This window comes from Ochotona princeps, chromosome 2 (assembly GCF_030435755.1).
Source record: "Ochotona princeps isolate mOchPri1 chromosome 2, mOchPri1.hap1, whole genome shotgun sequence".
NCBI lineage: Eukaryota > Metazoa > Chordata > Mammalia > Lagomorpha > Ochotonidae > Ochotona > Ochotona princeps.
This window is the reverse complement of record NC_080833.1, coordinates 7018038-7041081: the sequence shown is the minus strand read 5'-3', so window position 1 is coordinate 7041081 and position 23044 is coordinate 7018038. Positions and strand designations below refer to the sequence as shown.

The following is a 23044-nucleotide window of genomic DNA, read 5'->3' as shown; positions in this document are numbered from 1 at the left end:
TGATTGCAGGCCCCCATTCAGCTTCAAGCCTGCCGCCCCCGAGGCTGGGCAGCTCCAGCCTGCTCAAGGCTCCCAGGCTGGTGGGAGAGGACTCCTGTCCTTGGGTCCAGCTGTTAGGTGCCAGTGTGACTTCGCGAAGGCCTGGAGTCAGGGACAGGGTAGAAGGGCTACTTGTTTCCACCTCTGTCCAGGGCCCGAGGAATACCTGTGCCCATAGCGTTCTGTCCCCCTGGTGGGGAAGGTAAGGGTGGGGCAGAACGGGCCTCTGTCTGTCCAGGTCAAGTGCAGAGGTCAGGGGAGAGGTCTGGCCGGTGCTTTGGGAGGCTGCCAGAGGGAGTGGTCACTTGGGACCGAGGCCTGCTTCAGGCTGCTGCGAGCAATCTCAGGACAGCGACCGAGGGAGCGAGTGAGACTGGATTGAACGCAGGTTCTCTGATCAGGGGCTGCAGGATCCACGTTGTGTGGTCTCTAAGCCAGCCTGCCCCCGCCCTTGAAACCAAAGGTGCCCTGGTGGCAGCGAGTGGGAACCCCTCGGTTCAGCAGTGGCACTGGTTGGGGAAGAGCAGGCAGGGGCCGCCCCCTCCCTGCCCCCGGTACCTGGGAAAGGAACCGGCTGTCCTCTTGCTGCTGTAGGCGCCGAGTCACCCGCAGCCTCACGACTTGGTGTCGCCATGTCTGCCAGGCCCATCCCAGATACCACTGCCGAAGCTGTGGGGACAGTTGGCAGAGAAAGGCTCCTGCCTTATGCTCCCCAGCTCCCAGCTCCTGCTGCCTCTGCTGCCCCTGCTGGGCCTTGAGGTGAGAGGGATGTGACAAGTTGAGTGTCCACCAAGAAGTGTGTTAGTGGTGGTTTCTGGCCTAGAGACACTGGTTCTAGGGGCTTGGGTTGAGGGGAGCATGGGATGGGTTGTGCCCTAGAACCCCATTCAGTGTGGGTCAGAGGGGCCACATCCACTTACCAGGGTCCGTCCCAGCTGCTGTGCCCCTCGAGTATCCATCCAGCGCTGCCAGGCAACTGCCAGGCACCTGACCTGCCAGGCAGCCTGGTGCTGGCTAAGCAGAGCTTCAAGCTTCCCTCGCTTCGTGTGCTGCTGCCTGTCTGCTGAGCACAACCGGACCGCTTCGTGACCAGGGAGGAGGGCTGGGCCGCTGGCCGGGGCCTGCGCCTCCTGGATGCTGGGGGTGGAAGAGGGCTCAGTTCCAATCTCAGACAAGCCCCTCACTGCCCTATCTACCTACTACCTCTGTCTTGCATACATTTGCACACACACTGCCCTTACCCGAGTCGCCTCGGGTAGACTTTCCTTTGGAGGACTCTGGTCTCAGGGCTGCCGGAGGGCCAGCCAGGTCTGATCCACAGGGACAGGCCTGGGGCCCAGCTGCTGCCTCCAGGCCACTGCAGCCAGAGCTGGAAGCTGGGGCTGGGGGGACTCCCCGCACCACCTGGAAGGGCGAGTGGAGTCAGAGATCACTGTGTGGGTTCAGGAAAGCAGCTTTGTACCTGCACTGTGGGCTGTGACAGGGCCCACAGAGGTGTGGAGTGGAGCACTGCACTTTCCCCCTTATTGCCACATCTCAGGGCCCCAGCTCTCTGGACTGCTGCCCGGGGAGAAACAATGGACAAGGCAGAAGTTGTTCTCTCAGAGTACTCGGGAAGAGGACGTGGGTGGGAGAAAAGCAAGTACAGAGATGATTCCAGACTGGCAACGCCTTCGCCCCTCAGCTACCTCCTGGGTCCCCTTACTCTGCATCCAGGCTGTTTCCTCTGGTGTCCTCTGGTCATCATGGCTGTGCTCATGTGTTGGTCCTGTGGCTGGTGTCCAGCAGCTGTGAGTCTGAGGGGACAGAGGGGCAAATCACCCCAGTGTCCCTGGGCAACCAAGTGGGGTGCTTTTACACCCTTCTCCAGGTCTCCTACTTGGTGTGCACAGATGAGGTGGGTCATGTTGCCTAGGGAATGCCCAGGAGTAGTGTGGCCAGCAGGAACCCATTGCCTTTTCCTTCACCTGTCCTAGAAATGAGCCACTAAGTGTTTTTTGTGTTGGGTACAGCCCTGGAAGGTGGCTAATGATCTTTGATCTTCCCACTTAAGCTTATCTTTAAAAAAAATTATTCATAAAATTATTATGAATAAAAATATTATTCATTTGAAAGGCAGAGTAAGCCATTCCATGTGCTGACTCACTCTCCAAGTGCCCACAATGGCCAGCATGGGACCAGGGCGAAGCTGACAGCTGGGCTGCAGGTGGGTGGCAGGAACCAAATATTTGGCCCCTCATTCACTGCCTCCCAGGCACATGAGCAGGAAGCTGGTACTAGAACCGGGCATTCTGCTAGGGGATTTGTCTGTCCCCAGCACTGGCATAGCCTGCTACCTGCCAACTCCCAAACCTGACAGTGCTGAAAGTTTGCCCAAGAAGTGCCAGAGCCCAAGCCCTGCTACACAAGCTGCCGTTCACCCAGGGGTCTTGTCAGGAGAGGGCTGCTTGGAGACACAGATTCCTGTGTTGGAAGGAGGGGCCTGTGACAGCATCTGCTTTGTTTTTGTCAGCCTCGGTTTCTCATCAGTGTGGGGAGTCCTTATCTTACTTACAGGAATGGGATGGACTTCTAGAAGAACTGCCCTGCAGCACACCTAGAATTAAAATGCCTTGGTACCCCAGACGCTGAGGCTGGCACAGCTCTGCAGTCTGAGTTCTTTCCATTCCGTCTAAGCACAGCGTTCTGCACCAGGACTTTTAGCAATGCCATCACACAACTTCACCTGCCACTAGCTTTAGGGCCATGTCCCTCAGTGACTCCCCAGGCTGCTATGCAGGTCCCCTCCTGCTCGGTAGTCAACCTCTCGTCCCCCTTTGCTGGTGTCAGAACTAACGGTTTTTGGTCTCCAGGGGAAGTGACACCCACCTTTGGGGCAGAATCAAGGATGAAATTTTGGGTTTGTTTGTACTCTGGTTTTCTTGTATTAAGCATATTTTATTTTTCCAATAAGAAAAGCAAAACGTTGACTGCTGCTGTGTGTATGTGTGGGGAGGGGGTTCTGCATGGCACCAAGGTGGGTATTGGGTGATCATGAAAGTAAGTGCCTGCCCTGTAATCCTCGGTGGGTTCTCTGGCCAGATACCAAGTGCTCAGCAGGTACCTGCTGGTGGGCCAGAGAGCCAGGAGCTGGGAATGGCCGCCATCCACACGCTGTTGTGCCTTTAGGGAATTGGTTAGCCATGTTGCCACCATGGGCTGAAATGAGCCGATTCTAAAGGCCACTGGTCTTGAGAGTTGCTTCTGCACCTCATTCCCCCAGGCTCCCCCTCACCTGCTTCCATGGGGCCGGGGCATCCAGCAGCAACAGGAGGCTCTCTCTGCTGGACATCCCAGGCTGGTGCATGAGACCAGCTTCCTGCGCCTCGGCCTTCTGCTCCAGCCGCACTTGGAACAGTGCAGTCCGCCACTGGGCCCAGTGGATCTGCAGGCACCTAAGCCCAGCTTGCTGGACCTGGGTGGGAGTAGCGGCAGCTCGCTGGACATGCTGCTGGGCTGCTGATGGGGCCTGGGCCTTTGGGACCCTGCAGGAGAACAGCCGGGCCGGGACTCCAGGGCTAGGCCTGTAAGGAATCCTCCCCGGGCAAAGCCCCATACTCCTGCCCTCCCTTGGGAGATGCAGGCCTGGTAAGCAGCCTGCATGGGACAAAACAGCCCACAACAAAGACAAGCACCCAGTTGGGAGGCAGAGGGAAGGCAGTGCTGCCAGGCACATTCTGCCTTCCTCCCTACCCAGCACCAGTGCTACATACCCTGGCAGGGCAGGTCTGTCCTGCCAAGTTAGCACACGGCCACCCTGCAGTGCAACACTGCAGCTTTACTAGAAGGTGGCAGAGCTGGGGCTTGATGCCAGGGCTAGCTGCAGTGACCAGGGTGGCATTTCTCTGTCGCCTCCAACCTATCCTGTTACCCAGCCACAAGACATTCCATTACCCGTCCCCAGATGCTCCAGCGCCCAGCGTGGAGCTGCTCTCAGACCCCAGGTACTCACCGGGTGCTCAGCGTCTGAGCTGCATCAGGTTTTGTGCTGATGTGGACAGAGTGGGGCGCACACACCCACGGGATCCAATGCAGGGCCCCCGTTCTCCCTTCCGCCTGCTGTTGAGTCTCACAGCACTGGCCCAGGGCCTGTCGCCACGCTCCAAGGGCGTGCTGCGGCTGGGTCCCCAGCAGCTGCCTGTCTGCCCAGCCCCACTGCCCAAGGCTTCTCCAGCAGGCCCTGGAGGCCTGCACCACAGGCTGATGCCGGATGCACATGTGCAGTGCAGCTGCCCAGGCTTCCTGCCATGTGGCAAAGGCAGCCCGCAGCATCGTCCTCTGCAGGCCATCCCGGAAGGCTCGCCACTGGGCCTGGAGCACACTGGTGCCCCGCGCAGCCTCACACCAGGCCCGGAAGTGGCTGGAAAACAAGAGGCAGAGGAGGGCCCCTGCTGGCTTGCCACTCCTCAAGGCAGGTGGTGGGAGGTTGTGGCGCTGCCCTTTATCCCCAAGTAGGGGTCTCCCTTCCGGCCCTCCCCACTCTCGTGGGTGCTGCTTCTGAGTTGGGAATGGCCGACTCCTCCTCTTCCTCCTCCCCCAGGCCCATTCACCTCTGCATGCATCTCCGCTGAGCGGCCGCCTGCCGCCAGCCCCGGAACGTGACCCTGCGTAGGCTCCGCTGGTGGTGTCGCTCATGCCTCTGGTACCACTCACGCAGTTTCTGCTGTCCTGGGCCGGCGAGACACTGTGGTGCTGCTGGGCGCTCCGCCAACTCCCCTACCTCCAGGCCCTGTTCCGCCAGCCCTCTGTCCTCCAGCCCAGAGGGGGACAGAGGCGGTCCCTTCTGTGTGTGGGGGTGACTGTCCTGTCACAGGCGTCTGTTACCACACTAACCCAGTTCACAGTCATTGGCAGGGGTGAGGATAACGGTATTTCCCTTTTTCTTCTTCTTTTTAAATCTATGTTTAGGAATCAGAGGAATCTAGATTTCCAAGTTTTCTCGGAAGCAAGTTTTCCAAGTTTTCTTGGAGCAAGCTAAAATGAGGTCTGGTTGGGCCCGGTGCGATAGCGTAATGGTTAAGGTCCTGGCCTTGAATGCGCTGGGATCCCACATGGGCGCTGGTTCTAATCCTGGCAGCTCCACTTCCCATCCAGCTCTCTGCTTGTGGCCTGGGAAAAGCAGTCGAGGACGGCCCAAAGCCTTGAGACCCTGCACCCGTGTGGGAAACCCAGAAAGAAGTTCCTGGCTCCTGGCTTCGGATTGGGGCAGCACCGGCCGTTGTGGCTGCTTGGGAAGTGAAGCACTGGACGGAAAGTCTTCCTCTCTGTCTCTCCTCCTCTGTGTACATCTGCCTTTCCAATAAAATAAGTAAATCTTAAAAAAAAAAAAAAAAATGAGGTCTAGTCAACCCAGACCAACATTCCTGCTGGGTTGCAATGGCTGAGGACAGGATGGGCACTGCCCAGAGCAGCCCAGTCCTTGGTGGCAGCCTTGTCTAAGGTGTGTCCATGCATGGGTAGCTCCCCCAGTGGCCCCCGTGATGCCTACTGCCTGGTGTCTATGTCCTGCACAGTGCCCCTGCTCTCCCCTCCCCAACTCAGAGCTCTGTGGCTCCTGGAGGGCAGGAGACGATGCCAGGTATGAAGATGATGATGAAGGTGGTAACACCTCTCAACACCTGAGTTCTAGGCCATGGGATGAGTCCATGAGTTAGAGACAATTTCTCCATTTTACAGAGGAGCAAGCTAAGACTAAGGATGCCTTTCTGGACCCCAGAGTCCCAGCCCCTCGGTCCTGGGTGGACCCTGCATGCTGTCCCATCCTCATCCTCACCCTGGGCCCTGGAACATGGAACACGGGGTCTCCCCAACAGACCCTGGCCCTCTGTCCACCGTGGTTCCCCTGCCCTGGGCGGGTCTCAACTCACTCTGCCAGTAGGCATGCCAACAGCATAGGGCCCTTCGTGCCAGCACCGAGTCCCGCTCCCCAGCTTGCTGTTGGGCCTCTTGCCGCTGCGCTAGCCGTCGCCGCCACAGACCCAGTGCGGCCCTGCAGCTCCGTGCACAGGTCTGGCGGGCAGCCTGTTCTCTCCTGGCCCTTTGGGCTGCTGCCCAGTGGCTCCAGCCAAGGAGGACACTGGGAAGGGGCATGTCCACCCTGAGGACCCAACATCCCGTCTCTTCCCCTCCTCCAACCTCAGCAACAGGGAGGGCCTTGGGGTGACTTCCCCCTGTTTCCACAGTAGAGGAGAGTGGGTTCCTTGGGTTGCAGGGACAGGCAGTGAGGACAGGAAGGGACCCCAGACCCAATACCAAGCCCTGGGCTCCCCTTGCCAGCCGTGACCAGACATATGGCCGGAGGATGTCCATATCTAGCCTGGCTAATGCCCATGGCAATGAACATCACCACCCCTTTTCACAGGTAGGCAGACCTGTGAGATGCTGTGCAACTTGCCCCACATGACACAGCCAGCAAGGGCCAGAGCTGGGATTAGAACCCGGGTAAGCCCCTCCTAAGCGTCTTAAGCATATGAGGAAATAAATGAGGTTGCCACAGCAGTTGAAGTCTCCCAGAGAAGAAATGACCCGGCCCTGGCAGCTGAATCAGCAGGAGGTGTCTGGGGTGAAGGTGATTGGGGTGGGGGAGGGGCACCCCAGGGATGTGGACTCTGGGCACACAGCAGAGTTCACGCTTCCTGGGGACAGGTGCCTACCGCCTCTGAAGGGTGTGTCGGCACCACCTTGCTGCACCCCGAGACTGCTGGGCCCGCACCCGCCACAGCAGAAGGCACTGCCCCTGCCGCTGCTGCCCAGCTGCCCGTAGAAAGCCCACCAGTGTCTCCAGGAGGACAGGGACGCTGGGGGCCTGGGGAGAGTGATGTGCAGTCCTGGGTCCCTCAGTCCAAGCCCTGTACCTGCTCTCTCCACCCACCGTCCAGTTCACCATGCACCCCTGCCCCATCACCTTCTCCAGCGAGGCCTTTCCTCCCAGGATGCTGTGCAGTGGCTCCAGGGCAGAGGCGGTTCGGGGGCTGCATATTGGGGTGCCTGGACCCCATGGCCTCCAGCGCCAGCGCCTGAGGATGGCACACATTGTCCGCTGCTGCATGCTGTGGAAGAAGAAACTGGAGAGGGCAGGTGAGAACCCAGGTGCTTTCTTATCCCTTGGCCAAGCCAGGTTACCCCAACCCAACCGCTGGGGGTCAAAATGGAGGGACAGGACAGAGCTCAACACCTCCCAACCCGGCTGCATGCAGTCACGCAGCCCACTGGGGTACAGCCCCAGAGGTCTGCCTGTGTGGCCTGGGCTTCCAGAGCCCCCCAGTGACACCCCCTGGTTGATCTTACTACACATCACCACCTTTCTAGGGCTGAGTTGGACCCCAGGCCCAAGGATCCCTGAGCCCACGTCCACATACATGATCACCCCCACAACTCCTCTTCCTGCTCAGGGGCCAAGAAAGGCAAACCAAGACCCAGAGAAGCACCATCTCCCCAAGCCCAGAAGAACAGCAGCTCTGGACTCCTCTACAGCCAGCAGAGCAGCCCCAGGTCCAACATAGGGAGATGGTGGCTGTGCCAGAGGACGGCCCTGGGGAGGCAGGGCCACATTCTGAGGCTTGTGGTGTGTTGAGTTCTTCTGGAATTCCAGGGGTCTGTCTACCCAAAGGCCCTGGGGTCCAAGTGTACCCTGTGAGGGTGGGGATGAGGGGTGCCGGGGTGTGGCTTCCAAAGCCCCTGCAGCTGCTGGCTGCTGTCCCTGCTGGCACCTAGGCGGCGGAGCTGGTCCCTCCCTGCTTCTCCCCTCTGCTCCCTGTAGTTCTCAGCCTGGGCTATCAGCAGGGACGGTGGTGTCGTGTCAACTGCGGGACCTCCTGGCTCCTGATTCACAGCGCACTTTCTAGCATGTGGCTGTGGAATGAAGACATGGGGCAGGGGACAGGAGGTCTGGCCCCAGCTCTATCTCTGCAGAACTTTGTTCTATGCCTGCTAGCCCCCAGGCACCTGCTGTGCTAAGACAGCAGTGAGGCAAAAACATGGTTGCTGCCATCAGGAGTGCACATCAGGCAGGGAGCTGGGCAAGAGGCAACTTCCTCCTGCGGCAGTCATCTTGGTGGGGCCCAGTTTTAGGTCCCCAGCTGCTCATGACCTGGTGGTTCTCTACTTTATCACTGCTTCTTAGGGACCTGTTGTCTGCAGGGCAGGGAGCAACAGGACACAGCCAGGGCTGCGTGGGACACCCCTTATGCCATCTGTACCCCTCCAGGCAAACCCAGGGTCCCATGCTCCTAGACACCTACTCAGCCTGCTGGCGCTGGGTCACCCGTGTCTTCCAGAGCAGCAGTACCCGCTGGAGGGCCAGTCTCCGGCAGGCTTCCTGCAGTGAGACTGGGTCTCGCCCAGAGAGCAGCCTCTGGGGCAGAGCCCCCTCCCCTAGGACCCTGGAAGTAGAGGCTCCTGGGGCTGGGATACAGAAGGCCGTATTCCCTGGAAACAGTTAGGAGACAGATGAACCCCTCTGGATCCTACACCACCCCCCTGGGCGCTGCCCCTCCCCTCAGCCCCAACCTTCCCCTGTGCGTGGTCTCCCAGATCCTGGCTTCCCTAGAGCTGCGCATTGGCTGTCAGCCCGGTTGCTCCCTCCAGAGCAGGGCCCCAAGCTGTCCAACAAGGAGTGAGCTGGTGATGGGAGGAAGGGTACCAGGTCTACACGCTAGGCAGCCTGCACCCCCAGAAAGTGCCCAGTTCTACCTGCTCCTATCTGGAGTCCCCACAAATCCCATGAGGGCTTCAGGGGAAGGGCCCCGGGGCCCCGGCCCAGAGGCGTGGAGGCCCCCCCACCCCGGCAGCCACCTGCTCACCTGCCTCCTGCTGGCGGAGGGACAGCAGGGTCACCTTCACACCATCCGAGGCCCGGAGCTGCTTCATCCGGACCCACTGTTGCAGACACACCCTTAAGGTCCCTGTCCGGAAGTCAGCCAGGCAGCTTCGGTGCTGGGCCCCTCTTTGCACAAACTTCTGCCATGCTCCAAAGCACCTAAGAGAGGCCAAAAGCAAGTCCCCAGATAACGACCAGTGACCAGCTACAGCTGTCTGCCACCTGCCAGGCACAAACCACCCAAGCCCTTGGGTAAGCCAAACCATTTTACTTCTGCAACCTTTAATTTTCTCATCTGTAAACTGAGATTGCTATGCAGACAGCAGGGCATAGCTTGCTCCGACTGTGACGTTATCATGTCTGGGTGCCTGGATGGCCCCACCAGCCTCCTACAGGGCCTACTGAGCTCGCTCTTGGTCCCTATTTGATAAGTGTTTAAGGGCTGGTGTTGTGGTGTAGCAAGCTAAGCTTCTGCCTGCGGAGCCGGCATCCCATATGGGTGCTGGTTTGAGTTCTGGCTGCCCTGCTTCCAATTTAGCTGCCTGCTAGCATGCCTGAGAGAGCAGTAAAAGATGGTCCCAAATGCCTGGGAGACCTACATGGAGTTCTAGGCTCCTGGCTTGTGTGTGTGCCTCAGCCCCAGCAGTTGGGGCCATTTGGGGAGTGAACCAACAGATGGAAAATCTTTCCACATCTCTCACTCTATCTGTAAATCTGCTTTTCAAATAAATGGATCTTTTCTTAAAAAAAAAAAAAAATAAGATGCCCACTGACACATGAGAGGATTGGGGTCAAGGTCCTGACTCAGCTTCAGCCAGGCAGGCAGCAGTGACACTCATGTGAGCGGCTTCCTGCCACATCACGGTGAACATCTGGGGGTGAACCCCAACAGGGATTCCTGCCTCACATGAGAAAAAAAATGGCCAGGAAAAGCTGTACTGCTGGGCACACACCCTGGTTCCTTAAGCAGTGCAAGGGACACGGCGTGGAGAACATCACAGACCTCGAGGCTTGGCTAGCTGCTGCCTCGGAGCCTTTCATCTAGTTTTATTGGAAAGGCAGATTCACAGAGAGAAGGAGAGACACTGAGAAAAATCTTCCATCTGCTAGTTCACTCCCCAAGTGGCCACAACTTCTGAGCCAATCCAAAGCCAGGAGCCAGGAGCTTCCTCCCCGTGTCCTACATGGGTGGTAGACACCCAAGGACTTGAGCCATCCTCTGCTGCTTTCAAAGGACAAAAGCAGGGAGCTGGATCAGAAGTGGGCAGTGGGACACAACTAACACCTGTGTGGGATGCCAGTGCTTATAGCCGCTTGTTATGCCACTGCGCTTGCCCATGGACCTTCTTTAGCTCTCAAGTTCTATTTTTTTAAAAGATTTATTTAATTTTGTTGGAAAGTGAGATGTACAGAGAAGAGGAGAGACAGAAAAGAAGCTTTTCCTTCTTCTGGTTCACTTCCCAAGTGGCCGCAATGACTGGAGCTGAGATAGGAGCTTCTTCCAGGTCTCCCATGCGAGTACAGGGTCCCAAGGCTTTGGGCCGTCCTCGACTGCTTTCCCAGGCCACAAGCAGGGAGTTGGATGGGAAATGGGGCTGCCGGGATTAGAACCAGCAGCCATATGGAATCCCAGAGCACGCATGCAAGGTGAGGACTTTAGATGTTAGGTTACTGCGCCAGGCCCAATTATTTTTTAAATTATTTCTATTGGAAAAAGATCTTCCATTTGCTGGTTCACTCACCAAATGGCCACAACAGTCAGAGATGAACCAATCCAAAGCCAGGAGCCAAGAGCTTTTTCTGGGTCTCCCACATACAATCCTCAAATTCCAACACCACACACACTGGCCACACAACTGGACATCTGAACATAGGTCAGGTGCCTGAATGACAGTCCATTTTTTAGGTGTGAGCATGGCACTGTGGCCATGTTACTGAAAACAGCCACTGTTTTTCTGGAATGCAAGCCAACGTATTTACGGGAGACTATGTGCAGGACACCCAAGAAGCAAATTCCCCAGGAGGTGGGATTCATGGAACTGGTGGCAGTGTGGGGAACCAGGCAAGAAAGTTTGGAAGGAACAGGTGACCTGGAATTTCTGCCAGACCTGCTTGGCGGCTCCAGACCCCCACTTTGTGTCCCAGGATGTACCTATGTCCTCTGCGGGAGCAACAAAGAGATCTCATGATGGCTGCATGGGTTAAACCCCACGCGGAGGCTCCATGACAGGCCCGCACTCGCAGGGCTCCCCAGGCTGCACCCCGTTTGGATAGCCCATGGGGCTCCACCCCACCTCCCAGAGGAGGTGTGCAGGGCCCTTCTTTGCACTTGTCCTTCTCAAGCTTCCCCTTCCCCCAGACCTGCCCAGGATGGTCTCTGTGTATGTGGGATGGTCCATTCCCACACACGAATGTGTTATCTCTCCCTCTTAAATGAATCCCACTTTCACTGTGCACCGTACCCATGCCTCTGCGTTGAATTCTGCTCTCTGGGGAAGTGGAAGCAAGCAACAGGAATAGAGGTTAAGATGACCACAGTACGCTGTGGCTTGCCATCCGGTGCACCTCAGCTTTGTGCAAGACAAGAAAGGCCTCAGGGCTGCTGCCGTGGCCGAGTGTGCCAATCCTCTGCCTGCGGCTCAAGCATTTCATTTATGGGCACTGGTTTGAGCCCTAGTTGATTCACTTCTGATCTGGCTCTTGGCTTCTGGCCTGGGAAAGCAACAGAGGCTGACTCAAGTGGTTGGGCCTCTGCACCCATGTGAAAGCCCCCGGCTCTCAGCTTGGGATTAGCCCATCTCTGGACATTTGGGGAGTGAACCAGCAGATGGAAGACCTATCTCTCTGTTTCTCCTTTTTTTTTTATATAAGTCTGATTTTCAAATTAAAAATAAATAAATAAATCTTGCCAAAAAAATAGAAAGGCCTCAGAATAAGAATATAGCCATGGGTCTGGTGCAGTGGCCTGGTGGCTAAATCCTCAGCTTGCATGTGCCAGGACCCCATCTGGCTGCTGGCTCGTGTTCCAGCTGCCCCACCTCCCATCCAGCTCCCTGCCTGTGGCCTGGAAAAGCAGGAGAGGATGGTCCAAAGTCTTGGGACTCTGAACCCATGTGGGAGTGCTGGAAGCACCTCCTGGCTCCTGGTCTCAGATAGGCTCAACGTCAGCTGTTGTGTTCACTTGGGGAGTGAACCAGTGAATGGAAGATCTTTCTGTCTCTCCTCTCTGTATATCTGTCTTTCCAGTAAAAATTTAAAATAAATCTTAAAAATAATAGGGCCTGGCATGGTAGTCTAATGGCTAAAGTCCTCGCCTTGCATGCATGCTCTGGGATCCCATATGGGCGCCAGTTCTAATCCCAGTGGCCCTGTTTCCCATCAAGCTCCCTGCCTGTGGCCTGGGAAAGCAGTCATGAATGGCCCAAAGTCTTGGGACCCTACACCCATGTGGGAGACCCAGAAGAAGCTCCTGGATTCAGATTGTCTCAGCTCCAGCCATTGTGGTCATTTGGGGAGTGAATCAGCAGATGGGTGATCTTCCTCTTTGTCTCTCCTCCTCTCTATATACCTACCTTTCCCATAAAATAAATAAATTTTAAATAATAATAATGCAAATATAAAGAGGAAAAACAAACATATAAGGATCTGTTCCTTCCCTTGTCAGGTGGTAGCTGTACCCTGCCACATGACTGCTTACTTCTGATCTGTTCCCTCACCTGCTGGGGTGCACCAGGGAGGCGGGGTCCAGGCCTCTCCCCACACCCTAGGCCCTGGCTGTGTCTCAGGCATGTCACCATGAGACACCTTTCTCTCACTAGAGGGCACAGGAGCTGACAAAGCGTTCTCCATGTCCCCCCGACCTGCACAGCCAGGCTCTCTGGTGCTTGAGGTCCACAGAGGCCCCTCCAGGCGAGTCTGCACCGGCATGAGAGTGACCACGCCAGGCCTGGAGGCGCCCCCGGTTCCTCGGAGTCCTCTGTGTGGCCTCTCCTGGGACTGCCCTCTTCTGCACAGGCCACTGCTTCTGATGACAGCACAGGAGGAAAACTGGAGGGAGGGAGAAGAGAGAGAAACGAGAGATCAAGTACAGAGGAGTGCCAGGACACGGTCCGGCCTGGCTCCCACCTCCCACCTGGCCTCCCCAGCTCTGGAGGGAAGTGAAGTCCAGCAATCAATGCCTCCCACCCGGGGTAGGGAGGGTATTGTCAGTTAGTGCCTCCAGGACACTAGCGCAGAGGCACACCTGTCACTCTCTGTCCTCCAGCTGTCACCTGAGTTCTCCAAGGGTCAAGTGGCTACAGTACCCAGCCCAGGTCACCGCGAGGTTCGAAGGACAGGGTCGGACAAGTCACCAAAGCGAACACTCAAAAAACCTTCCCGCAGAGGCTCCACCCACCTGGCTTGGCCTGGCTCTGCCGCTCCACTTCCCAGTGACTTCCGCCCCTCATCTCACCTGTCAGCGGTCGCAGAGCCTGAGGGACCTGGGCTGTGCTGCCCCTGTCATCTGGTCTCTGCCCAGGGCACGTCACAGTATGCCAGGCTCCTGTCTCCTTCTGCAGGCTCCCTGGGCTTAAGGGTGAAGTTGCCCAGTGAGAAGCTGATGCCCAGGGATGCCCCTTGGTCCCCTCCCCTGTCTGCCCTGGCCTCAGATGGCACTGTCTGCCCTCCCCCACCCCCCAGCTGGCTTCTAGACAGTCTGTCTCACTCCCAATGCTCTAGTTTACTCCCATGAATGCCTGCAATGGCCAGGGCTGAGCCAGGTCAAAACAACCAAGGTCTCCAACTATTCGAGCCATCGCTGTTGCCTCCCAGGGTTTGCGTTAGCAGGAAGCTGAAATCAGGAGCTGGAGCTGGGACTTGAACCCTGGCACTCCAGGGTTGGTTGGACACGGGCACACTAACCAGTGGGTTAACCCTAGGCCAATGACTATCCCTATTTGGACTTTTTGCAATCAAGCGTTAAAATAAATATTGAAAGAATTACTTTAAGGGTTTATTAATTTTTGTTGAAAAGGTTGGTCCTGCACTAGCCTCTGCCCTGGTGGCTGTCAGAGGAGTGACCCAGCAGACAAACATTCTCTCCCTCTCTATCTCTCTGCCTTTGAAATAAGTAAATCTCAAAAAGGGAAAAAGAAAAATGCAGGGGGAAGATTTCAGGTATTTATAAACACCCTACTGAAGCGCATCCTGCAGCCTCCCACATGGCAAAGCCTCAGTGCACCTGCTGCTCAGCTGTCAGGCTGTGTGGCGGCCCCTGCAGGCAGCAGTGGTGCACAGCAGCCATGCATCTTTGCAGACAACTGCTCCATGCATCCCTGCTCTCCAGTGGGGAAGGAAAATGCAGGCCAGCAAGGACAAGGCTGGGCGTAGGCAGGCCGTGCTGACCAGCCTGGGGGTCCCTGCTGACCTGCTTCTCCAGCTGGGTTCCATCGCTGGCTGTCCTCCCAGGCAGCGGCCGTGGCCCTGGCCTTTTCCAGGCGGGCATGAGCCTGACCTCGCCTGCATGTGGCTGCTGCTCCTGATGCAACTTGGACGTGGCCGCTGCAGGGCCAGGCTTCTCCACTGGGTTAAGACAGAAGGGGAAAGGGATTGTTGGCGACAGCCTGATCAGCACCTCCCAAGGGATAAAACTGATGTTTCTGCCACACTCCAAGGCCTTGACCTCAGTCCACTCTGCACCCTCCTGGGGAAAGTATAGACGAGCAAATGGAGCTCTCCCAAGAGGCAGGGCTTTCCCTGGGAGCAAGACATTGGGCCCTCCTAGAACATTCTCTGCCAAGGAGGGTGGAACATGAACGCACCTGCCCGTGCTGGCTGGCAACCCACCAATCAGGAGCAGCAACCACAGAGTGCTTGCCATGTGTGAGGCAGAGTTCTGAGTCCTTGACATCCATTCATTCACTTAACTTCATGGCAACCCCCAAAAGACTGATATTATTATTACCCCATTCTACAGATAGAGACTGAGGCATTCATAGGTGAAATAACTTGCCCAAGGCCACATGGCCAGAAAGCAACCAAGGCTGGGATTTGAACCCACACAGAGCAGGTTCCTGTCAGGACTGCTAATGACACACTGCTCTGCCGAGTATTGCCGAGGTGCGGCCTGGTTATCCTGGGGCAGGGTCGTCCAGGACCCAGAGCCTCCTCCCCAGATCGCCAGCCCTTCAGTTTGTACCTCTGCAGCAGAGACCACTGACCTCTCGGAAGCTCCGGGCCAGCAGGGCCTTCCTGTGTCGCTGCCCCGCGGCCTCCAGCTGGGCATCCCGCAGCTGCAGTGCCCAGCGTAGTGCCCGCAGGCCTTTCTGCAACAGCTGCCGGCGGCCCAGTGCCACTGCCAATGTCACCACCGCCATCCCTCGTTCTTGCGCCAAATGCCGCCAGGCTTGGAAACACCTGCACAGCAGCTGCCAGCTGGGGACAGATCAGGGCTGATGGGCTGGAGGGTGGCCACGCAGCCTGTCCAGCAGTCCCTCAGGGGAAGCCCAGGCCACAGCTAAAATGCTAGCCACAGCCTGGGAGAACTTGCCTGATGTGGACAGCCACACCTGGAAACCCCAGACAAGAGAGCTCCTGGAGGTGGGGCGGATGATGCCTCGTCTGCCAACAGCCTCAGGAAGCTGTGGCTTCCAGGGTCCCAAACCTGGGAGCAGCTAGGCCCATGCCCCTGGTCCTAGGCATCCATAGCAGAAGCCCCATAAACAGAGGGCCCGCTTCTGTAACTCTGCTACCACTGTCTCATTATCAGGAGCTCTCTCAGAAGGGCAACCCCTACCCTTGACCCTCACTCCCCTCACTCCCTACCCCATAGCTATGACTTTACCCGGCAGCCTGGGACTCTGGCACTGCAGCACATGGGGTCTTGCTCTGAGAAAGAAAGAGGACAGGCCAGGAGCAGGACAGCCGCCACCAGCCCGAGGGAGTGGGGTGGGGAGCATCCCAGCCACCCCCTGCCCAGCCTCCTCCAGCCTTTACCTGCAGTGCTCTCCTCGGCAAGGCTGTGTCTGGCAGGCAGCAGGGACCAGAAGCCGGCCTCTCCTTCTCCCTGCTGGCCTGCTCCCGGGGGACCCCTGCCCCACCTTCTGGCCCAGGTAAGGCTCCCTGGGCTGCCCTAGAGAAGGCTGAGGAACATAGTTTGGGCCCCTCTTGCCATCTCCTGCCACTCTCTCTTGGCTCTAGGCGTTGAGCAGAGAGGAAGCCCTGCCCAGAGTCAAGGCAAACCCCAGAGAGCCCTTGTATAGTGACCTCAGGTGACACTAACTTGCCATGTGCCCTGAGGGCTGGGGGTGATCGTTCGCAGTCCTTGGGGCCCTGAGGACACCTTTTATCCCAGGAAGCCAGGGCAGGCTGGCTAGGCTGGGGGTGGTCAGAGAGTCCCCAGCCACTGTAGCTTTGGGCACCTCTCCGTGCAGTGCCTGGGACCTCCAGGGTTTCTGGGTGCCTGAGACAGGCTGTTTGGTGCTCCAGGTGTTGCACTGAGGCCAGCAGCTGGGAAACAGCAGTGCGTGATGGGGCCTGAGCCTGAGCAGGGCCAGACAGGTCCTTCAGCGTGAGGGGTTCCCCAGTAAGCCTAGAGGGTTCACTCTGCTGGCCACACCTCCATCTGGAGCCGGGCCTGGGACACTCATAGAGGGGGGCACAGCCAGCAGCAGGCCTATATCCTGACCAGAGGGTGTCTGCAGCCTGCAGCTGGGCCCACCCTAGGCCAGGACATGGGCTAGTCATTGGTCCTCTGGGAAGGGGGTTTGCCCTGGTCGGCCTGTGGGACCGAAAGCCTCCCTGGGAGGCAGGGCTGCTGATGTCACCGAATCTCAGGTTGCTCTGCTGGAGACCCAAGGCCCGGGGCTGCATGTTGCTCTGCTGCAGGCAGCTTGCATTGGCTGCCAGGCCCATCGCATCCTTCAGGCCCAGGCTCAATGGGTGCCTAGCGCTGGTCAGGTTAGTCTGGACTGGAGAGGGCTCCTGATACAGCATCATTCTTGGGGAAGCTGCAGTGGCATGCTCTCTGCTCTTGGACTGCCCCCACCAGTCAAGGCTACTGTGCAGGCTCCGCGGCACTCTCCATGGTTCTGAAAAGAGGAGTGACAGTCATAGCTTGAGAGGGACTCAGGTGGATAGGGGTGCTTTCCAGGCCTCATGTGGGAGGGAGCCAGGACTTGAGGGGTCTGCTGTCTTTCTGCCTCCAGCTAGGCAGCCCTAGGACTCCTGGAGCCAAGTGGCATCAAGATTTGGCACAGTGCTATATTGAGCACAGACCAGTGCGAGGGTGGGGTGGGGCTGGAGCGTGGAGGTGGCTGAGAGATCCATGGGGGCCAAGGCTGGGATTGGGGGTGGCAGCGGTGAGGGAAACAAGACTCAGGTGAGCTGCAGAGGTAGAGTCCCTGGCACGGAAGAGGGGGCAAAGGAAAGAAGGTGAGATGAGCATCTGTGGCCTTAAGCAAACAAGTGAAGGAAGCTGCGGGCCCCGGAGCCTGGGAGTTCTGAGCAGTCATGTAGTCACAGAGGGCTGCCCTAGGAACCAGCCAGGCAAGGACTTGTGGATCTGGGCCTGGTAGGTAGTACAGTAGGCTGTGACATGGCCATCTTTGTAGACAGAAACTAAAGCTCAGCTTGGAGCAGGTCAGCAGCCTGCCCCATGGTCACACAGCTGGGAACCAAACAAGTTGGGACGTGCCTGAAAACCTGCATCTGTTCCTGAGCTGCCCCTGCCCTAGGCTGGACCAGCTCCTGGGCCTTCTCACAGCAACTGGAGCCAGAGCAGGGAGGTCCCTGTCCCACAAGCCCTGGCAGACTGACCTAGTGGGGTGGGGGCAGGGAGAGGGCATTTTTGGCAGGGACAACAGACAGGCCCTCTCCTGTTCCCCATATTCCCCACCCTCGCCCTGGCCCAGGCCATGTGCCTGGAACCCTCCCCCTTGGCTCCAGGCTGGGAAGCCTCTGGCCTACTCCCAGCTGACCCTGGATGCTCCCCTCTGGGATCAGCAGACCCTGAGCTGGTCTGTGGGGGAAGCCACTAGGTGCCTTGCCTGGCCTCAGGGGGATAGCAGATCCTGGGGGCGCATTTTCCTTCTGTCCAGCCTCAGGCCTCGACTCCATGGACTGTGGGGCAGCAGCAGTGTTCCTGCTCTGATCCAAAGGGCTCTGTGGGGAGAGGACAGGGTGTTCTGGCTTCCACCCAAGCCCCCCACTCTCCACTGCCAGCTCATATGGTGGGGTAGCCCCTGCTGCCCTTCAAGTGCCTCCCCTATCCCTCCTGTCCTGGCCCCAGCACTGCTCTGTCTCTGTTGCCTTCCAGGGCCCACTCTTCCAAGCACCACCTGCTGATCCCCGCTGTCCCCTGAGGCCCTGCTCCTTAGCCACCTGCTCTCGTGATGGGGGCCGGGAGGGGAGGACCTGTCTTTTTCCCTTGTTTCCTGTTGCTGCTTCCAGACCATTCTTCCATTGTCACCACCAACATATAACCTGCCTTCTTCTTCCATGAGGCCCCATGCACATGGAGGCCTCCAAGGACTCCTGGTCTCCCCTAACCTTGTTCTCCTGCTCAGCCACCTGCTCCTGTGAGAACCTGCAGGCCTGGTCATCCGGAACGCAGGCAGGATCCGTTCCCAGACCTTCCAGTCCCTTCCTCCAGCACTTTGATTCCACACTCCTTTCTCAGGGGACCCCAGCTTGGACCCACCTCCTGCCTCAGTCCCTCCTCTCACAGCTTTAAGGATCACCCTGTTCGAGCCCCCTCCTTCCTTTTGCCACATCTGCTTGATGAACTGGAGTCTACTCTGCCTGCTCTGAGCAGGTAGGCATGGCTGGAAGCAGTGATCCAGCCCAGGGAGTCCTCTCTCCAAGATCACTGCCTTCAAGCTTGGGGCAGCCTAAGAGGCCGCTCAGGATCAGACTCCCAGGACAGGCTGTTGGCCATCTTGAGCAAAATGCCTCTTGGGGTCTCTACAAGCCACGAGTGCCTGGTTTGAGTCCTGGTGGTTCTGCTTCTGATTTCAGCTGATGTACACATGGCCACCGCAAGGGAGAGCTGGATTGTCTTTCAGGCTCCCGGCTCTGGCCTGGCCCAGCCCTAGCTGTCATGGGCATTAGAGAGCTAACAGATGCAGGATTTCTCTCTCTCTCTCTTTCTTTGTAACTCTGTCTTTCAAATAAAAGTCTTTAAAATGAAAAAAAAATGATACCAATGAGAAACCTGCACCCCCACTGGAGTGCTGGGTTTGCATCCCGGCTCCTCTCGGTTCCGGCTTCCTCTTGTGGCTCATCCTGGGAGAGGGCAGGTGATGGCTCAAGCACATGGAATTCTGGGTTTCTGGCTTTGGCTTGCTTTAGCCCTAGTTGTAGGCATTTGAGAGTGAGCAAACCCATGGAAAATTTCTGATTTTGTCTCTGGCTTTTTAAATTTAATTTAATTTACTCACTTTTAAAAAAAAGATTTATTTTATTTTTGTTGGAAAGTCAGATATACAGAGAAGAGGAGAGACAGAGAGGAAGATCCATCCATTCCCCAAGTGGCCGCAATGGCCGGAGATGAGCCTGCCCAATGCCAGGAGCCAGGAGCCTCTTCCAGGTCTCTCATGTAGGTGCAGGTTCCCAGGGCTTTGGGCCTTCCTCCACTGCCATCCCAGGCCAGAAGCAGGGAGCTGGATGGGAAGTGGGGCAGCCGGGATTAGAACTGGTGACCATATGGGATCCCACATGGTTGGCAGTGACCCAAAATACGGGCCATCTTCTGCAGCTTTCCCAGGCATGTAAGCAGGGAGCTGGATCAGAAGTGGAGCAGACAGGACTTGAACCAGAACCCACATAGGATGCTGGCATTACAGCCTGAGACTTTACTCGCTATGCCACAGCACTAGCCCCATCTGCCTTCCAAGTAAATAAAAATCAAACTTACACTGTCCCTCCACCCAAATTCAACTCTCGTTGTAGCCATATCCCACCTCTAAACAGCTGGCAGCTGTAGCCTCAGGTGCCTCAGATGAAAATCCTGGAGCCACTGGGCTCTCCTTCACACTGTGACAGCTCAGCTGCAACCTCTACCCTGCCAAGGCATCCAGGATCTGACCCTGTGCAGCTAGCCCCAGCTTCCCTGGGCCAACCCAGCATCACCTCTTCCTCCCAACTGGTCCAGGTCCCTATACGCACAGAGCCCACAGAGGTCAGATCATGTCTCACATCAACGCAGAGTCGTCTGTAGGGGTTTGAGGCCACACTGAGGGGCTGGCAGGTGGCCTGTTATGTGAATAGGCTTGTTACTCAACAGAACACCCCACCCCTGTTGCTCCTCCGTCCCAGCACTCTTGCTCCCACCCAGGGCCTTGATGCTTTTGTGTCTTCTACCTGGGGCTTGGTCCCTCTCTCCCTCAGCCTTTGCCACGCCTATCACAGGGAGCCTTCCCCTGTTCTGTCCCTGGTGGCAGTCCCTCAGCACCCACTTTTCATTCCTTCCCCCTGTTCTGAGGAACTGGTCTCTTCTCCGGCGGACCCCGAGACACACAAGGATGGGTTCTGTGGTCCCCTTCTCATCCCGCTCTAGTTGCTGGCACATAGCAGGGATTTTAAAACTGGCATTAAGAGTCCAGCATTGTGGTGCAGCATGTTAAGCCACCATGTGATGCCAGCATCCCATATGAGGACTTGTACTAGTCCTGGCTGCTCCACTTCCCATCCAGCTCCCTCTCAATGCACCTAGGAAAGCAGTGGATGATGCCCAAGGGCTTGCAACCCTGCATCCAGGTGGGAGCCCAGGAAGAAGCTCCTGGCTTTGGCCTCTCCCCAATTCCGTGGTGACCATTTGAGGAGTGAACCAGTGGATGGAAGAGCTCTCCCTTTCTGCCTCTGCAATTCTTTCAAACAAATGCTAAAAAAAAAAAAAAAAAAGGCACTACCCTCCTGCGAACAATTCATTGTGTTGTTTAGTCTGCCATCCAGGTCCCTGCTGACCCCTGAGCCCTGCACACTCACAAACAAGCCTGGCTCACCAGTCCCTACGCTGCACCCAGCCTCCCTCGACACCCGCGTCCACTCCAGGGCATTGGCAGCCTCCCTCCACCTTCGATCTACTCTCGGACCTGCCTACTCGGGCGTCAGTCCTCCTTGGGTCCTCCCTCGAGCCGACCGGTCAGAACCTGAGGGGGACCTCGGTGGCGGACGGCTAACGACCCTGGCAGGCGAAGGGGCGCAAACAACGAGACTGCAGAGCGAGGCTGCCCCGTGCTGGCCCCGCCCCCAAGGGAACCGCGGACTCTAGCCCCGCCCCGAGGCCGGCCACGCCCCCAAAGGAACCGCGGGCACTGGCCCCGCCCCGAGGCCGGCCCCACTCCCAGAGGTGGGCTGTGCCCACAATTCCTGCCAGTGAAGACAGAAGGGCTAGCCCTTGGGTACTAGGCATTTGTGCGCGGGCTTTAAAACAAAATAGATTTCGAAACCGCTGGGTTTGGGGAGCTCTAAGCTCCCTTGTGGTTCAAACCGGAAACTCAAGTTGCTGACTCCGATATGGTGGTTTACAAGCTGTTGTGTGCACAACACACTCTCAGGGGTCACCCCCTGGCACCCTGGAGAACTGGACCCGCGGAGTCCTGAGGGTGCCAGTGGGGAAAACCGATTTCCTGAAAAACTGCAAAAAGAAAGCATGCAACAAATATTCACAGGATTAAAGGTGGGCCGGAGTACCCACCCCTCCTTTCTCTGAATAAGTGGACAGTAACACAGGCGACGAGATCTGACATTTATTATTGTTACATCATTTTCCATCTTCACTAACCCCTGAGGCAGACACTGTGATGCTCCCATTTTGCAGATAAGGAAAGAGGCATGGTGAGGTTCGGTGGCCTGCCGGATCCAAGGCTGGTTTGGAGCCAGGGCATGAGAGTTGGGAATTCAGGAGACTGAGGGGGACCGGTGAGCACCCCCGGGGCAGCTTCTCTGGCTTCCTCATCTTGGAAGGCTCAACTTTGCCAAAGCCACAAATAGATTCGCCACCCGCAATAACAGTGACTTCCACCTCTGAACCAGAAGCTGGAGGAACTTGCTTGCTGTGGTGGCAGTTTCTAGAATGTCAGGCCAGACTGAAACCTGGAGATTGCCCTAAAGACAGGGCCTTTTAAAGAGAATTCTGGACCTGCCCTGCCCTCACCCCAACTCCTCTGATGAACTCCAGGCTCCAGCCCCATGGGGCCACCCCTGCCGTCACCTTCCTCCCCCTCCTCCATCCAGCCCACCAGTGAGTCCAGTACCCCACCAGTGCCTCCCATCAGACTGAGGTCCTTGCTGGTCTCACCTGCCTCCTCCCTGGGCACTGGTCACACTGCTCTGCTGACTGCCCAGATGCTGGGCAGGAACATTCAGCCTCAGGCCTTCTGTGGCTTGTTTCTGCCACCTGCAGCCTGGTACTCCGGCAGCGACACAACACTGCCCAGCTCCGGGAGGCTCGGGGTCATGTGTTCAGTGACTTGGGGTTTGTCCCTCGGGTGGGGGGGACTGGCATTGTGGTAAAGCAGGTTAAGCTGCTGATGCAGGCACCCTGTGGCAGAAGACTGATTTAAATCCAGGCCACTGTTTCTGATGCAGCTTCCTGCCAATGCTCCTGGAAGGCGGTGGATGGCAGTCAAGGATCTGGGTGGCTATCACCCATGTGGGGAGTGAATTGGCACATGGCACATTTTTGTCTCACTCCTGCTGTTACTCTGACCTTCAAATAAATAACAACTCTTTAAAAAAAAAGTTTGGAGTCAGCATGGTAGCACAACAGGCTAATCCTCTACCTATAGCACTGGCATCCCATATAGGCACCGGTTTGAGTCCTAGTTGCTCCACTTCCAATTCGGCTCCATGCTAATGCACCTGGGAAAGCATCAGAAGTTGGCCCAAGGCCTTGGACCCCTGCACTCATGTGGGAGACCAGGAAGAAGCTCCTGGCTCCTGGCCCAGCCCGAGCTCTTGTGACCACTTGGAGTGTGAACCTCACTCTGCCTGCAAATTGATCCCTTAGCCGTTCTCCACATGGGGCTTGCGGTGGAAGGGGGCAGCACACTGGCACCCCTGCAGCGCTCCTGCCTGCCTTGGAGGGACCTGTGTTCCAGTAGCCACTTTGTTTGAGGATCAGGAAGTCTCCTGAGGGCTTCAAAGTCACCCTTCTCCACCCCTCCT

At 57.3% G+C, this 23044-nt stretch overlaps 1 protein-coding gene across 1 annotated transcript; it reads right to left on the bottom strand.

The window, feature by feature from the left end:
- Window positions 1–167: 167 nt before the first annotated feature.
- On the bottom strand, window positions 168–21075 carry C2H1orf167 (chromosome 2 C1orf167 homolog). Its single transcript, XM_058661010.1, is given in 19 exon segments — window positions 168–229; window positions 960–1038; window positions 1041–1176; window positions 1281–1443; window positions 1745–1835; window positions 3314–3563; window positions 4031–4438; window positions 4629–4746; window positions 5946–6154; window positions 6732–7142; window positions 8319–8505; window positions 8880–9055; window positions 12757–12943; window positions 13350–13465; window positions 14304–14458; window positions 15097–15310; window positions 15720–15763; window positions 15872–16965; window positions 20968–21075. Coding segments are annotated over 18 exon segments (3924 nt in total). The 5' UTR covers window positions 16790–16965; window positions 20968–21075.
- Between the last annotated feature and the right edge of the window lie 1969 nt (window positions 21076–23044).